This window comes from Alosa sapidissima, chromosome 9, assembly GCF_018492685.1.
Source record: "Alosa sapidissima isolate fAloSap1 chromosome 9, fAloSap1.pri, whole genome shotgun sequence".
In the NCBI taxonomy this organism is placed as follows: Eukaryota; Metazoa; Chordata; class Actinopteri; order Clupeiformes; family Clupeidae; genus Alosa; species Alosa sapidissima.
The window spans coordinates 24,144,850-24,162,697 of NC_055965.1; the positions used below are offsets into that span (position 1 = coordinate 24,144,850).

General features: G+C 40.6%; 1 protein-coding gene across 3 annotated transcripts in view; it reads left to right on the forward strand.

Annotated features, from left to right (window-relative positions):
- Positions 1-17,848, forward strand: part of LOC121719389 (complement C3-like) — a 60,155-nt gene that overhangs the window by 21,254 nt on the left and 21,053 nt on the right. For all 3 annotated transcript variants that reach the window (XM_042104935.1, XM_042104933.1, XM_042104934.1), the window contains exons 3-21: positions 866-1,034; positions 2,031-2,101; positions 2,758-2,846; positions 3,111-3,193; positions 3,350-3,437; positions 3,664-3,769; positions 3,989-4,109; positions 5,391-5,506; positions 5,726-5,878; positions 6,837-7,034; positions 10,506-10,697; positions 12,386-12,541; positions 12,777-12,906; positions 13,464-13,658; positions 14,118-14,241; positions 14,547-14,635; positions 16,031-16,170; positions 16,676-16,888; positions 17,454-17,514. In XM_042104935.1, coding sequence (XP_041960869.1) covers positions 866-1,034; positions 2,031-2,101; positions 2,758-2,846; positions 3,111-3,193; positions 3,350-3,437; positions 3,664-3,769; positions 3,989-4,109; positions 5,391-5,506; positions 5,726-5,878; positions 6,837-7,034; positions 10,506-10,697; positions 12,386-12,541; positions 12,777-12,906; positions 13,464-13,658; positions 14,118-14,241; positions 14,547-14,635; positions 16,031-16,170; positions 16,676-16,888; positions 17,454-17,514 — 2,494 coding nt within the window. The remainder of the gene's footprint in view (positions 1-865; positions 1,035-2,030; positions 2,102-2,757; positions 2,847-3,110; positions 3,194-3,349; positions 3,438-3,663; positions 3,770-3,988; positions 4,110-5,390; positions 5,507-5,725; positions 5,879-6,836; positions 7,035-10,505; positions 10,698-12,385; positions 12,542-12,776; positions 12,907-13,463; positions 13,659-14,117; positions 14,242-14,546; positions 14,636-16,030; positions 16,171-16,675; positions 16,889-17,453; positions 17,515-17,848) is intronic.

A 17,848-nucleotide genomic window follows, 5' to 3' on the forward strand; every position in this document is an offset into this window, starting at 1 on the left:
GACCTCTTCTATCCTCTATCTTAATCTCTCTTCTTCTCTTAGTATGTTAAGTAAGTAACTTGCTAAAGATCTCAACTAATTAGATCATTATTTTGCTTTTACGTTAGCATCCCTGTGGTAACATCCTATTCAAGACATTAACAATTGTGCTTTTAGAACAACTAGGTCTTTGTTGGGCATGGCACAAACTCAACATATTCTTTGTTTGGGCTGATGATGATGACGGATGATACAGCTTTGCAAATGCCAACAATAGCGTACTTGACACTGGAAAAATGCTAGTTAGCTTCTAAACTGATGTATTACGACTATATAAGTGGTGATGTAAACAACATTTGTGTACTACAGTTAAAAGCCCAACATTTTTCATAACTCTACCATTTTATTTTATTAACATTGCATGTACTGTACGGTAAATGCACAGTATATTTGAGTGAATTTATTCAGCCTGGAAATAAGATAAGCACAAGAGAAAATATATTATTTGGTGGTAAATACATTATTTCTGTATTTATGTAAAATAAAAACTGAAATAAAAAAGGAAGAGGTATGAATAATTATGGGCTTAACTGTAAGTGTTTTCTTTTCTCTATAAGAAAAGCACAACTGGCTACAGCATCCTTACCACATTTGAGTTCATGTGCCCACGGGGACCTGGGTTCGAGTTTCCCAATCCCTCCCCATCTCTCTCTCTCTGTCTCTTTCTCTCTCTCTCTCTCTCTCTCTCTCTCTCCCACTCACTACCTGTCACTCTCTGCACTGTCCTGTCACAATGAAAGCATAAATGTCCAAACAAAACATAAAAAGAGACTCCCATCCTGTCACTTGCCATTAATCTCCCATCTATATACACTCTCCTCTGTAGATCCCAGGGGGGAAAGATCACTTTGTGGTGGATGACACACTGAACCAGTACGTGTACCTGCGGGCCCAGTTCCCCAGCCACACACTGGAGAAAATGGTGCTGGTCTCTTTCCAGTCTGGATACATCTTTGTGCAAACAGACAAGACCATATACACACCTTCAAGCACAGGTGAGCATGAGTCTATACTTACATGAAACAATAATACAGTAGAGTGATCCATTGGTTGGTTATTGATTGATTGAATGATTCATTAATTGATTGATTGGTTGATTTGATTGATTGATTGATTGATTGATTGGTTGGTTGAGTTGGGTGGTGTTGAGTAGTGGTAATGTTGAGTAAGGTGATGTTAAGTATGGTGATGCTGAGTATAGTGGTGTAGAGTATAGTAATGTTGAGTATGGTGGTGTTGAATATAGTGGTGTTGAGTATGGTGGTGTTGAGTATGGTGATGTTGGTTATGGGGATGTTGAGTATAGTGGTGTTGAGTATGGTGATGTTGAGTAGTGGTGGTGTTGAGTATGGGGATGTTGAGTATGGTGATGTTGAGTAATGGTGGTGTTGAGTATGGTGGTGTTGAGTAGTGGTGGTGTTAAGTATGGTGATGTTGAGTAATGGTGGTGTTGAGTATGGTGGTGTTGAGTATGGTGATGTTGAGTATGGTGATGTTGAGTATAATGGTGTTGAGTATGGTGGTGTTGAGTATGGTGGTGAGTATGGTGGTGTTGAGTATGGTGATGTTGAGTATAATGGTGTTGAGTATGGTGGTGTTGAGTATGGTGGTGAGTATGGTGGTGTTGAGTATGGTGATGTTGAGTATAATGGTGTTGAGTATGGTGGTGTTGAGTATGGTGGTGTTGAGTATGGTGATGTTCAGTAGTGGTGGTGTTGAGTATGGTGGTGTTGAGTATGGTGGTGAGTATGGTGGTGTTGAGTATGGTGTTGAGTATGGTGGTGTTGAGTATGGTGATGTTGAGTATAATGGTGTTGAGTATGGTGGTGTTGAGTATGGTGGTGTTGAGTAGTGGTGATGTTGAGTATGGTGATGTTCAGTAGTGGTGGTGTTAAGTATAGTGGTGTTGAGGATGGTGATGTTCAGTATGGTGGTATTTAATAGTGGTGATGTTGAGTAGTGATGTGGTGTCATTGTTTGTGTCACCCCAGTCATGTACAGAGTCTTCTCTCTGAGTCCTGCCATGCAGCCGGTAGAGAGCGGCATTTCCGTGGAAATCATGGTAGGCTATGCAAATATTTACTCCTCTCTTTTTAACTCTCTCTTTCTCTCTCTCTCTTTTAACTCTCTCTCTCTCTTTCTCTCTCTCTTTTAACTCTCTCTCTCTCTCTCTCTCTCTCTCTTTTAACTCTCTCTCTCTCTCTCTCTCTTTCCCTTGCTTTCCTTATTTATTTCTCTCACTCTCTCAACTTGCTTTTTTCTGCCCGTTCTTGCTTTATTTCCTTGTAGCGCTCACATCTCTTGTAGCGCTCACATCTCTCATCTCTTGTAGCGCTCACATCTCTTGTAGCGCTCACATCTCTCATCTCTTGTAGCGCTCACATCTCTTGTAGCGCTCACATCTCTCATCTCTTGTAGCGCTCACATCTCTTGTAGCGCACACATCTCTTGTAGCGCTCACATCTCTTGTAGCGCTCACATCTCTTGTAGCGCACACATCTCTTGTAGCGCTCACATCTCTTGTTCTCTTTATCTCTCACCTCGCTTTTCTTTTTTTATTTCTCCAACTGTTTTTCTCTCCCTTTTGTACTTTATATCTTCATTGTGTTCTTTCATTCTCGCTCAGAGAGCTATAATATGATAAGAATCTGATAAGTGACAAAGATGTGTGTTTTCCCCTACCCCTCCTGCCCCCCCCCCCCCCCCCCCTCCATCCAGACTCCTGATGGAATCACACTCACCAAAGACGTCTTTTTTCCAACTCGAGGGGTTATGTCGGGAGAACACAAGCTCCCTGAGGTCGTCAGGTGAGGTCTTGCATGTCTCTTTGCTGAGTCGTTTTTTGCGTGTTCCTTTTACTGTAATACTGCTGAGGTCTACCCAATGACTTTCTTAAGGACATTCCGCCTCATACCTTTTTATTGCTAATAATCACTCCGACGTCAATATTCCATTTCAAACTGAGGGTGCACCAATGTCATGACGTGGGTATGTCCTTTATGTTGTTTATGTATGACATTTATGCCATATTGTTTAAATGTCTGATTGATTTTTTTTTTCCCTCTGCTCAGCCTTGGAATCTGGAAGGTGGTGACAAGGTTCCAAAGTACACCGCAAAAGAACTTCACAGCTGAGTTTGAGGTGAAAGAATACGGTAAGGAAGCAAACAAACAAAAAAATATGGTACAGTAAGGAAACAAACAAACAAAAAAATATGGTACAGTAAGAAAACAATCACACACACAAATGGGGTGAAGGAATATGGTAAGGAAACACCACCTTTCACCCACTTTGAACTTTTCTATTTTAGTTCTGCCCAGCTTTGAAGTTTCCTTGACTACAGCAAAACCCTTCTTCTATGTGGATGATACGGAATTGACTGTTGACATTGTAGCCAGGTAATAGGGGCATCCATCTCACAAAAAAGCCCTTTGCTTATCATATTGCATGTATCACAAATGAAATGACATGAAGTTAATGTTTGTATCTCTCTCTCTCTCTTTCTCTCTCTCTCTCTCTCTCTCTCACACACACACACACACACACCGACCCACACACGCACGCACGCACGCACACACACACACACGCACGCACGCACGCACACACACACGCACACACTCACAGGTATTTGTACAAAAAAGACGTGACTGGGGTGGGATTTGTATCATTTGGGGTGCTGACCAAGGAGAATGAGAAGAGGAGTCTGGCCTCATCATTGCAGAGAGTAGAGGTTAGTGCCCGACACACACACACACACACACACACATGCGCATGCACGCGCGCACACACACACACGCGCACGCACGCACGCACGCACACACACAAACACATGCAATCATTATGCTTAAATTGGTAAATTGGAATTCCTTATCTTTCCCTCACACACACACAGACACTTTGTCACCCTCCTTGTCTATTAGTGTTGCACATTTTAATTTGTCTGCTGCAGATTTGTGATGGGAAAGGCAAGGCTGTACTGAAGAAAGAACACATCACACAGACTTTCACCAACATCAACGATCTAGTCGGCTCCTCCATATATGTCACCGTTGGAGTACTGACCAAAACAGGTAAAGCATGCATGACTATGCCATAGCAAAGGGAAGCAATGGATAATATATTGTATTACAGTTTTTGCCCATTGCTTACACACTAAAAACGAATGCTTAGACCAAAGCCTCAATACCTAAACTTCTTGTGGCATACATTAAACACTGTGTAACCATAGCTTAAACACATTTTCTGCTTCACTTTCCACTTTTGAACAAAGTCTAATGTAGGAATTTGTGTGTAATGATGCAATGTGCAAAGTAGAACATGTGTTTGAGCTATGGTTGCACAGTGTTTAAAGTATGCTACAAGAAGTTTAGGTAGAGGCTTTGGTCTAAGCATTCAATTTTAGTGTGTAAGCAATTGGCAAAAACTGTAAAAAAAAACATGTGTAATGTACCAATTTACCTCCTTAATTTCATTGCTACTTATGCCCATCGGAAATTGAAAATGAACTGGCAGTGTCCAGAACAATAGACCTCTGAAGTTCACCTACAAAAAAGCCCCAAAAGCTCCCATCTTTGGCCATATAAGGAGTTCCGGGTACCTTTGTTGGCCCTATAGGGAGATCCGGGTACCATTTTTGCTCATAAAGCGAGATCTGGATCTCCTTACATCGGAGAAGATGGCAGCTTTGCAGCTTTTTGTTAGGCAAACTTCAGAGGTCTTTTTCTCAATTGAGAGTCAGCCAGGTTACATCTACTATAGGCTACTTGTGTACAGTAAATAGTATAATTCAATTTCAGTTATTCATGTGTGGAAAAATTGAAATGTACGTTAATGACCATATAGCCTTCCATCGTCTCCATCCTGTGACTATTGGTATTCTGTGTGAATTGTTTAAGCATAGCAGATGTTATGTCATAGCAGATGTATGCTCTTGAATTTCCCCTTGCGCTTGAATTTCCCCTTGGGGATCAATAAAGTATCTATCTATCTATCTATCTATCTATCTATCTATCTATCTATGTTGGAGAATTTGTTTAGATTCTTTTTCACAAGGCGGGGTTAAAAGCTTGCGGTGCCGTATGTCCTCACCGTATCATCAATTTCAATTTGAAATTTAATATCAGTTATAGAGCGTCAAAACATTGCACATGTCTCATGTTGCTTTACAGAGTGTTAAACAATCAGAGAAGGCCCATGAGTAACAGGGGCGAGAAAAAACTCCCTAGAACTGGAGACACATGTAGGAAGAAACCTAGAGCAGGTCCATGACTCAAGGGCCTGACCCATCTGCCTAGGGTCAGTACAGAACAGTAAGGTCATCACTGCTCATCACTGTCATATGTCTTTCATAGGCAGTGAAATGGTGGAGGCTGAGAAACGGGGCATCCAGATCGTCAAGTCTCCTTACACCATTCACTTCAAGAAAATGGCCAAGTACTTCAAACCTGGGATGCCATTTGCTGTCTCGGTATGTGTGTGTGTGTGTATGTGTGTGTGTGTGTGTGTGTGTGTGTGTGTGTGTGTGTTTGTGTGTGGGTGGGGGGCAGTTTTTCCACACGTTTCTTTTTTGACACCATAGAGCTACGCTTCCTGTTCACCTCACTGGATAAATGTCTGATGACCCTTTCCAGGTATTTGTGTGTGTGTGTTTTATCTCACTGGATAAATGTCTGATGACCCCTTCCAGGTATTTGTGACCAACCCCGACGGTTCACCAGCAGGTAGCGTCACGGTGGAGGTGAAGAGTGAGGGGCCGGTGGTGAGTGGGATGACGCACTCCGACGGTATGGCTAGGGTCACCATCAACACAATGGTCAGAGCCCGATCTCTGTCCATAAGTGTGAGTATGATTATATTTACATATGACTGGTAGCACAAACTGTTATTGTATTATTATTATTATTATTATTATTATTTATCACTGTTGGCATGGTGATCTACTATTAGTGTGAGAATACTGTAAATATTACTCCTGCTTTGCTTTTTTCTTTCATTTTTCATTTCCTCATGCAATGTTACGAGTAAATCTAAGATTTAAGTATTGTTTATTTATATAGCTTTTTTTCCTACTGGTATATAATTTCCTCCTGCCTGAGATCACCATAAGTATGTATCATTTGACTCCACTGCTCTCCTTCGATTTGTTTAATCTTATGTGGTCCTCTCTCTAATTACATAATTTTTTTATTCAATTCCAACCATTTATTTTTAAGAACAACACATATTAATGAACATTTCAGCAAATGTACCAGTGTTTGCCAGATAGCTAATTTACAAAAATGCAGTCTTTTGGCAAGGTGTTTTGATAGCCATTCATTGACTTGGCCGGTTGTTCTTGAACCAGAGGCTTCCCCTTCCAAACATCCCTCTCGTGTCCCGTCCCCTAGAGAAGCTCCCCTGCTCCCTGGCTCTTGAATCGCTTCTTGGCCGTCATGAGCCGCTCCTGGATGCCACACTCATTTTTCTTTTTCTCTTCCTTCCAGTCTTTTCCCATAACGTTCTTGAACTTCTCCTTCTTTCTTAACCCTTAAAGGTGTACTGTCACACCGGTGTGACGGGAATGTTGGAAAATGAACGTTCTAAAGAATATCTGGGTTCATTAAATTCAACATAGAATTTTAGAACCTTCAATTGTTGCGAAACAGAATAGAATCTTATGTTAGAATGTTAAAAAAACCACACCTAAGGCTTAATCTTCTGTGCTTTTGTTCTCCATGTACTCCCTATTCTACATGTGGCTTTTGCCTGCTAAATTTTGTTAAGTTAACAGAAGTTTTTGGTTATTTTTTTCCCTTGAGGTAACAACAAAAGACCCGCGTCTCCAAGGAGATCAACAGGCTCAAAAAAGCCTCACCGTTAATGCCTACGAAACACCCTCTGACAACTACCTACACATTGATGTCGGAGCAAAAGAGTTGACCGTTGGTGATCAGTTCAAAGTCAACTTCCAGCTGGCGGGAGGGAGTAGCACCCAGAACCAAGAGTTAACCTATCTGGTGAGTGTCCTCACTACGTTGCACACTGAAGCACTGGTTTTAAAGGAAATGTGACTATTATCAAGTCAAGTTTATTTATATATATATATATATATATATATATATTAGTGTTAATTTCGTCAGACGAGACGAGAGGAAATATGTTCGTCAACGACCTTTTTTTTCATGACTAAGACGAGACGATGACGAGACGGCAGTAATGTCCTGAAACACTGACTAAGACTATCTTAAGATGAATTATTGTTGACAAAAAAAGACGAGACTAAAATGTTTTGCATGAAATAAGAACTAAGATAAAATCTCTTCATTTTCGTCTACAAAATGAGAAGACAGAATATCTAGCTGTTACGTTTTCAAAATATTCCGAATGAGTTCATACGCAACAGCTTTCCTGTAGGCTAGTCTACGTGCTGTTGCTGCAACCCTGTGGCTGCAACACGAAACTACATGGAACAAGAACACTGGAGATTTCTGCCAGAGTTAGCCAACTAACTACCTAAGCTTTATGCCACAATGCTACATACCCAGAAGTTGAAGCTTCTCTCATACAAATTAACATCCACCAGAATGTCCATACGAAAATGTTCATCATGTAATGTCAACTATTTAACCAGTTAGACTGATGATGCAAAGTTTGCTAGCAAGTAAGCTAATATGGAAAGTTCGCTAGCAAGTTAGCTATGGCTAAGATGGAGAGTCTGTTTGGGGAATGTGTTGTGTTTGGGCGCATATCGCCACCTAGCGAGGCGGAGTAAAACATTAATACTTTGGTCTACGACAGTGTTTCTCAAACTTTTTCAGTTTCAGGACCACTTAACTAACCCTAGCTAAAAAAAAAAAAAAAGATTAGACCTACTTCAACAGTAGCCTATAATTAGTCTACACTATAGGCCTAGTCACTGAACCACCTTGCTTATTGTCTTTGCACTTTGCTTATTGTGTGGATTCATACTGTATGATTTAAACTGGCATATCTTACATAGACAGTGTTGCAGAACTGTTTTTACATACAAGTTGGTTCAATATTGCAAACAACTCATCTATATTATATTTTACCACGTCTGCTCGCGGACCACTTGGGATAGCTTGCGGACCACCAGTGATTCCCGGACCACACTTTGAGAAACACTGGTCTACGAATATGACAGTGGTCCAGTCAAATCTTTTACTGTCTATGGTCAAATCCCAGCCGAGCTATAACTGTAGCTCGACTTACCTGTGCATGTAAACATACTGACTGACAAAAAATCTGAATGAGTAATTATAACAGACGAGTAGCCCTGTGGACACACAATACTGTTGGAAAATTGAGATGTGTGAAACACTATTTGACTCAAATGGTAATCAGAAATAATTTGTTATAAAAAAATACTAAAATGTGTTGACTAAAACTGACTAAGACTAAGATACCTTTAGTTTTCTTTTGACTAAAACTAGACTAAAATGACGAGACTTTTAGTCGACTAAAACTTGACTAACAAAAATGATATTTGAATGACTAAATATGACAAAGACTAAAAAGGACATTTCGTCACAAGACTAAGACTAAGACTAAATTAAAAATAGGTGACAAAATTAACACTAATATATATATATAGCTCATTTCATACAGAGAGGTAAAAGCATAGAAGGCCAGTAGTCAAAGAACAGTTTCAAAAGTAAAGAGTATAAATGAGAACATAAGGTAATAGTACCGGTACAAAAAAGCATTAAAGTAAATGGCAATAGTTTAAAAGTGTTTTTTAAACTATTGTTTAAAAAGTCATAATTAAAAGACATAAAACAACATAAGACTAGATGTACCGCAGAGCGGTACAAAATATGACCGCCGCCCAGTCCAGCACATTTTTTCCACAAAAAGAAATCACGCTGAAAGGCCTACTGTATATGATTCTAACTGTCTCACTAAATTGCATTATCCACACTCAATTCTCACTGGTATCTGCTAGACAACAAGTACCAAAACATGATTAGTTCATAGATTTCACATGTAAAATTCATTTTGTACAACCCCACCTCCATCTTGCCTGTTCATAATTCTGAGAAATTCTTGATTGTTTGTGTTATGTTTATGTTATGTGTGTGTGTGTGTGTGTGTGTGTGTGTGCGTGCTTGTGTGTGTGCCTGCGTATGTGCCTGTGCATGCAAGCGTACATATGTCTACTGTGTGAGTATGTGTCATACGTATGATTACTGTGAATGTATGTGTGTGTGTGTGTGTGTGTGTGTGTGTGTATCTGTTTGTGCACATGTGTGCACATGAAATGGGTTAACATGACCCCTGGAGGCAAACATACGGAAAAAAATGGTCATCCTAGGCCCTACAGTTCTCAAGATATTCACAGAGAACTGTCTCTTCCCTACCCTCCTTTCGGGGGGTCCAGTCCAGCGGGGGGGCTACAGATCAAAACGAAAAATGACGGTTCCATGCTATCCATGTGGGGGTACATGCCCACCAAGTTTCGTGTACCCCGGTCTTTCAGTGTCCCGGGAATCCTTGTTGGTGTACGTCACTAAATGTACACATAAATTATTTTATTGTAAGGCCCCCCATGAACGAAAGTACACAAAACATGGCATGCATTCGGAGGGTGTCATAATGATCCTATACTTTTAATTTCGTGCAGTTTTGACCTTGTCAGCCAGAGATATTGTGATGAAAACACCTAATTTTTTGCTTTTTAATTTTTAACTAGGTGGCGCTATACATGAAATAAGTGGTAATGGGATGGGTTGACATGCCCCCTTAAGACCAACATAAATAAAAAAGGTAGACCTCCTAGACCCTACGGTTCTCGAGATATTCACAGAAAACTGTCTCCGGCCACCTACAGGCCAGTTGGTGTATTGTAACATAAATTAATTTATTGTGTGGCCCCCCATGAACGGAATTCCACAAAACTTGGCGTGCATACAGAGGGTGTCATAATGATCCTACACTTCCAATTTCGTGCAGTTTTGACTATGTTAGGTCACAGATACCTTCAATTACAACACCTCATTTTTACCTTTTTGTATTTAACTAGGTGGCGCTATACATGAAATGAGTGGTTATGGAATAGGTTGACATGGCCCCTTGAGATCAACATACAAAAAAAATGGTCCTCCTAAACCCCACGGTTTTCGAGATATTCACAGAAAACTGTGTCTGCCCTACCCTCCTTCCGGGGGGTCCAGTCCAGCGGGGGGGCTACAGATCAAAATGAAAAACGATGGTTCCATGCTATCCATGTGGGGTTACATGCCCACCAAGTTTCGTGTACCCCGGTCTTTCAGTGTCCCGGGAATCATTGACGGAAATTTGGGCATGCGAAAAAAAAAAAAAAAAAAAAAAAAATCTGACTAAACCTATATGACCGCCGCTTCGCTGCGCGGCGGTCATAATGATTACTCAGTGATAGTGATACTAGTCAAACACCCAGTGAACAGAGCACTTCATGGAGATTCTTGATGATTATTGATTTTTGACAGATCCTGAACAAAGGACAACTTGTGCAAGCTGAGAGGTTCAAGAGACAGGGTCAGACTCTAGTGACGTTGTCCTTACCAGTGACCAAGGACATGGTCCCCTCCTTCCGTATCGTGGCGTACTACCATGTGGGCTCTACTGAAGTGGTGTCCGACTCAGTCTGGGTGGACGTGAAGGACACCTGCATGGGAACAGTAAATATATTTTATCCTTATTGTGTTTTCCTAAATGTATTCTTTTAGCAGAGACTGTTGTTGAAACCAATTTGAAACACTGTTAAAACAGTTTTGTTGGAACATTTATTATTATTTTTCCAAAATAATGTGGTTCCTAGGTGTTGAACCTTCATCGATCTTCATATTGTTTAACAGTTGAGCCACTGGTTCTCTTCTCCCATCCTGATATCAGCCTCTTGTGTGTAATCCAAAAATATAGTGAAGTAAATGGACCTTGTGTAACGACAGCCAGCTGGTCCATATCTGTGCAGTATGTACATTGTGTAAACCTCCCTCCAGATGCCTTAAATACTTATACATACTCCCCATTTTGAGTTTTTTTCCCGGCATTGCACATCATCTACTTAGGAGGTCATTGCTCCTACATACTTTGGCTTATAATCAAATACTTGACCTCTTTGGAAAACACTGTTGTTTCTTGGAAAACAATCAGAAAAACTGTGTGATGTACTGACACAGAGTTACAGAGGCTAGAATATTGTTTGTTCATTCTGCCGGATAACAAGCATCTCTGAACTGACCACATTTCAGCCCTCTTGATATGGCTTAGAAACACAACTAAGCCCTAGCATCAGGTCTTGTGAAGCTGTGTGCAAAAGTAGATCAATATAGAATGAATACTGCTCATGCGTTTTGTAAAATGCCCTATGGAAACTCCCCAGAGGACTTTTGGTTATCCAAAATGCATACTGACAATCAAATGCTTACTGCATGTGAACCCCTCTGTGTAGAAGCATAATCCTGGACTCAAATGAAAGGTAACAAATGAACGTTTGTATCTGGATTATACTTCAGGGGTTCTGATGTGGAATGACTACACTAAATATGGAATAATTACAAAAGATTATACATCTTTGCAATTTCTATTTTAATTCAATAGGTGGATTATACATCTGCATAACTAATATTGGATCAAATGACAGGAATATTCAATATCTATGGATTCTTGTAAATATTTCAAGACCCAATAGGCTATAACTAGCATATTGCTAAGAGTCGTGCTAGTGACAGCGCTAGCAACCCGGACTTTTAGCTCGATTGCTAGCATGCTTGACTACCAGTCCAAGGTTCTGCTGTCTGCGGGTTTGAGTCTGGGCGAGTGCAAGGCTGAACCGCACGGTTAATCACAATGCAGGTTACATGTATTGCTGCCATGTATACTTGCAAGTATTGCTGTTTAATACTCAGTAATGTCCTTTAATACCTAATAATGTCCTTGAGACAGAACAACCCACTCTCTCACATACTCTTTCGTGTCTGACTCAGTTAATATCAGTCCAACGTATTACACAGAACTGTTTGACCTGAAAGGAGTTTTATCAGCTAGTAAAGTCAAAACACTGGCAATGGTTTCCTGAGCCTTTAATCTGCATGACCAGTGCCTTATAACTTGTTATAAATCCATAGTAGCACACATTATATTATCATTTAATGTTGTGATAAACCTTTGTATCAACTTATGTTCTATTGGATATTACCAGTTTTGAACTTCCATTTGCTATTTATGGCTTCTGTCTGGGCAGGGCAATTGGCTTTTCCACTATATCATTTTTTTTTAGATACACCTGTATGCGTAGTCAGTTTGTGTGGTCACTCATACCAACAGGCATTTGCATTGCTTTCTTTCCCCTGCTCCCTGTCCTCAGCTGAAAATGGAGGGCTCTCGCCCTGGTAATGTGTACTCGCCCCGTCAGCACTTCAGCCTGACCATCACCGGAGACCCAGGAGCCAGAGTGGGTCTGGTGGCCGTGGATAAGGGAGTCTACGTCCTCAACAACAAGCACAGACTCACCCAGAGCAAGGTACCGACATTTTGTCCTCTTAACACATAGATGGTCAGTATTTGTGTATCATCTGTACCTAGTGTTGCAATGGTGGTCACAGATAAGGGAGTCAAGTCCGAGACAACAAAGACTCACACTCATACATAAACACACACTCACACACACACACACACACACACACACACATACATACAGAGAGAGAGAGAGAGAGATATAGAGAGAGATCATTTATTTACTTCCTGATTTTCATCAGATCTGGGACGTAGTTGAGAAGCGTGACACAGGTTGTACGTCTGGCAGCGGTCAGGACAGCATGTGGGTGTTCTACGATGCCGGTTTAGTCTTCCAGACCAGCTCTTACAGGAGCACATATGAGCGCTCAGGTAAAAGACTGTCCACTTGCGATATACTAATGACATATTAACATTCACACCTGAATGCTCAGGTATACTACTGTCCACTGGCGATATAGTAACATTCACACCTGAACGTTCAGGTAAACTACTGTCCACTGCCAATGTACTAACACTCACACCTGAACACTCAGGTTAACTACACTGTTGATATACTAACATTCACATCTGAACACTCAGATATACTTCTGTCCACTACTGATATACTAACGTTTACACCCGAACGCTTAGGTTAACTACTGTCCACTGCTGATATACCAACATTTACACCTGAACGCTTAGGTTAACTAACTGTCCACTGCTGATATACTAACATTTACCCAAACGCTTAGGTTAACTAACTGTCCACTGCTGATATACTAACGTTTACACCCGAACGCTTAGGTTAACTACTGTCCACTGCTTATATACTAACGTTTACACCCAAACGCTTAGCTTAACTTCTGTCCACTGCTGATATACCGCTGATAACATTCCTGGTCTTTTTCTTCTTTCTCTTCATCTTCCTCTCTTTTGACTCTTTCCAGGCACCACATGCACACGGCCTCCAAAGAGGCCGATACTGATAGAGGAAAGTCGGGAAGTGATGTTTAAGTTGGTGAGGAGGCCTGTGGCCAGGGAAAGGAACTTCCCTATGTTCGCAAAGGTGATGGCTGTAGAAGTGGCCCCCCAAGCAAGACAGCCTGTGGAAGTGCCTGTGGAGCTGCCCCCTCCCACAGATGGTGAGACACAACAAAATGGGTCGCTACTGAACACAAGGCCTGTGTCCATGCAATTTCATGTCTCAGGGAATATTTGCATTACTGTAATACCTTTAAGTATTAAATTACTTGAGCACTTATGGGTGCTGGGATGTTTATATATAAGAGAGAGAGAGAGAGAGAGAGAGAGAGAGAGAGAGAGAGAGAGAGAGAGAGAGAGAATTAATAGTAAATAAAATATATTTTTGGAGGTTTTGCCTTTATGCGGATAGGATATTATATAGACAGATAGGAAACTGTTTGCCTCTGCTGTTTGTTTTTGCTTGCCTCTCTGTCTCGTGCTTGCTGAAAGAGATTTACTGTAGGTCTTAGGTCTGTCAAGTACTTTGAGAAAATGTATTGCTAATGTTGCCGTATGAATGATTAAATTAAATTAAATTGAATTTAATTGTGCTCCTGCATCTGGACACCTGGCTGAAGAGCAAGACGACGATGATGACTTTTATGTTGAGTCGGAGGAGATCAGTTCCAGGTCAGAGTTCCCAGAGAGCTGGCTGTGGGAGGAAGAAGACCTTCCTGAGTGCCCTACAGAGAACAAACGCTGGTGAGAGACAGACCAGCTCAGATCACAACAACTACTACAACTAGAGATGCCTTTCCTGAAGTATCAGTGCCAGATCACTGATAGAATATAACAACAACTACTTCAATAATAATAAGAATCAACTTTGTCATCATCATTGTCATCCTCCTCCTCCTCCTCCTGAACAACTGATGATTTTTGGAACAAATACAACTTTGGCTTTATCATAGTGACCCACATTCATTAACTGAAGCATGTGTACTGAAAAAGTAAATAATTGAAATTTAGAATAGCTTAGTATATTTAAGTCTTTCTCTCTCTGACAGCTCAACCACGACCTTGACTAAGACGGGTTTCATGAAGGACTCCATCACCAGCTGGCAGGTCATGTCCATCGGTGTCTCTAAGACTCATGGTGAGTCACTTGGGTCCATCTCTGTCTATCTTCATCAGAGACCTTATTGGAGGATCTGCTCAGGCTGCTTAATGGTGTCTAAGAGTGCTGAAAGTTTTCATTTGTCATTAAAAAACAGATACTCGCTTTACATATAATATCGTAAAAGCACCAACTACCGCCCCTTTCGATCGAAAATTCTAAAACAACAATGTTTTTTCAATACTTCGAAATAAAATGAACCTTACATTTTTCAGTAGCCATAGGTATGTAGATTTGAACCAAATCTTACCAGGGCTTTTACTGCTTGAAATATCCGATTTTCTTTACCACGCTCAGAGTTTAGTGCTGGGCTGGTGAGTGCCTATTTCCGCCCTTTCACATGGCACATGAACGATTAGACCGATAAATTCTCGTTGCAAATCAAAATTCCACTGGAGCTCCAAGCATATGCAGCCTTAGGCCTACAACACTGTTCACAGCTCTTCGAGTCACGGTAAAATGTCATTTTTGGTACATAGCTAATTTAGATACACTTATGGTGTGGATGCTTGCGTTTCTTTACGAAACCGCCATCTTGGTTTGTATAGAAATGAATATTAAGTGACACATACACGTAAGAAGGCGGAAATAGGGGACGGGTGATCCGATACATATTAGGGGTTTGCACGGACGTCACGTTCTGGCCGGTAACCATGGTAACCCAGCACGCGCGGCCATATTGGCGATACTCAGTGAATTAAGTACAATGGAGTATTATGCAGTTTGGATATCTTACGTGATTGTAGCCGTGTCTAAACAACAGAAAAGCTCATCAAAATGCGTCTAAGATACAAAGGCATATAGGGCAGGACTTGGACCACAAAAAAATGTGCGATGTTTTGAGAAATTACAGTTTATTGGCAGCGCAGATCCATATGAGTTGGGTGAGGGAGACGAAGTACCAAGTTCAACCACAAGCGCCCCCCTTCCTCTGATAACTTCTGGCATTATTCTCCTTTATCCCTGTTTTTTTTAATAACTTTTGGAAATCGATACCTACAGCAGATGTTTTTCTCAGTCTGACCTATTGGTACAACCTAAAACACGGCAATAATTAACCATTTTCCTTGACGATGTTAGGGATTTAGTGTCTAATGCTTTCTAATGAGGCGAGTATTTCCAATATGGCAACGTCCAAATCTGATGACACGCCGTGCAAACCCCTACAGCCCATAATAGCTATGAAAGTTAAGTTCATCTTCCCCTGATGTGTTTTGTACACAGTGATCACATTATGGTGGATAAGCAATGTTAACAATTAAGCATCTTCATTACAAAAACTGTCCATGGAGACAAATTTCCTCATACATGCGTGTCATACACACTACATCAAACTTATAGGTTGTTATATATTGTAATTCCATTGTATTTAAGGTATCTGTGTGGCAGACCCCTATGAAATGGTGGTGAAGAAGGACTTCTTCATTGACCTGAAGCTGCCCTACTCTGCTGTACGTAACGAGCAGATTGAAATCAAAGCCATCCTCTACAACTACATTAGCATGAAGATGAAGGTAAACGGGTGCTTCAGAGTCATTTGTTATCATCTAAAAGAAACTATTACTACATTAACATGATGATGAAGGTAAACGTGTACTTCAGAGTCATTTGTTATCATCTAAAAGAAAGTGGGAAACTATATATGGAAAAAAACTGACTTCAAAATATGTATTCAAAGTCAGGGTTTTTGCTCAGGTTTGGAAAGTCTGGGAAAATATGGAATTATTGCTCATAATACATGAACATTTTTTTTGGAAACACTGAAAGCTATTAATTTACTTATTTACTAACTTAGTTTTATATTAGGTATTCATTCATACACATAACCATAAAATGCATTCAGTCTATCTTTGGCCAGGTTTGTGTGGTTTATGGTGACCAGTGATGACAGAGAACCATAGCGCAAAAGTCCGCAAAAGATCCAGCAGCTGCTCATACTGTATAGACTAGCCATATGGGAGAGCCGTAAGACTAGTTTTCCTCTTAGCCATAAGCCACATTGAGTCTGTCTCTGCCCAGGTACGTGTGGAGATTATGGAGACCAAAGACGTGTGCAGCGTGGCCACCAAGAAAGGCAAGTTCCGCACTATTATTGAATTGGACCCCATGACTTCACGAGCAGTTCCGTTTGTCATCATCCCCATGCAGCTGGGCAAGCACACCATCGAGGTGAAGGCCGCCGTGTACGATGAGGTCATCACTGATGGCGTCAAGAAAGACCTGCTGGTGGTGGTGAGTTTCAGAAATTAATAAATACGCACCATTTAGATAAATAAACAACCAAACAAATAACTACATGCTAATAACAAAATAAATAAAATAAGAAAATAAAACAAATGAAAATGAAAAATAATAGAGATGTTTTAAATATAGTGTCATTAATGTCCCTATTCAGGCAGATGTTTTAAATAATGTGTCATTAATGTCCCTATCCAGGCAGATGTTTAGCCTGGGTGTTCCCATGCTGCCTTGCGCGCGATTTGATTCACGCTGCTAAGGCAGCCTGGAGACCATGGAGCAAATTTTCGCCTGAGATAGGGAACCAATCACAGAACAGGGGGGAAAGCAAGACGATGATGAGCTATGCACAGACGCATTTGATAGACATCCGTGGCACCCAATAAACGGATCTGGGCATTTTTTTCAAATACGAGAAAATGAACGTTTGGTTCCCAGACCACGTCTCATTGAGAAGTGGTGGCGCTAGCCAGGCTAGCAGATGTTTTAAATAATGTGTCATTAATGTCCCTATTCAGGCAGATGTTTAAAATATAGTGTCATTAATGTCCCTATCCAGGCAGAAGGCATGCGGTCAGAGTTGCAGGTGGCGAAAGTTGTACTGAACCCATCTAAGCATGGTGAGTCCATGATGGAGCATCCACAAATAAAATTGTCTAACTTTCAGTTTACAACAGTAAACTCGCAAGTACTGGAACTATACTGTAAGTAAACTATTGGACGTACTAGTTATATACTTCCAGCACATTTTTAGTTTATTATAGTATACATAAAGTATTTTTAAGGTGTAAAAATAGTTAAGGTTTAGGTTTAGGTAGTGGGCTAATTCTAGGTTTCAATTCAGGTATTATTTTCATACTGTACTTGAAGCATACTTTTAACTGTCCTTCAAATTAGGCAAACGGTCCAAAATGTATACGGTAAAATTTTACTTGAAGGTATCTACATGAGAGT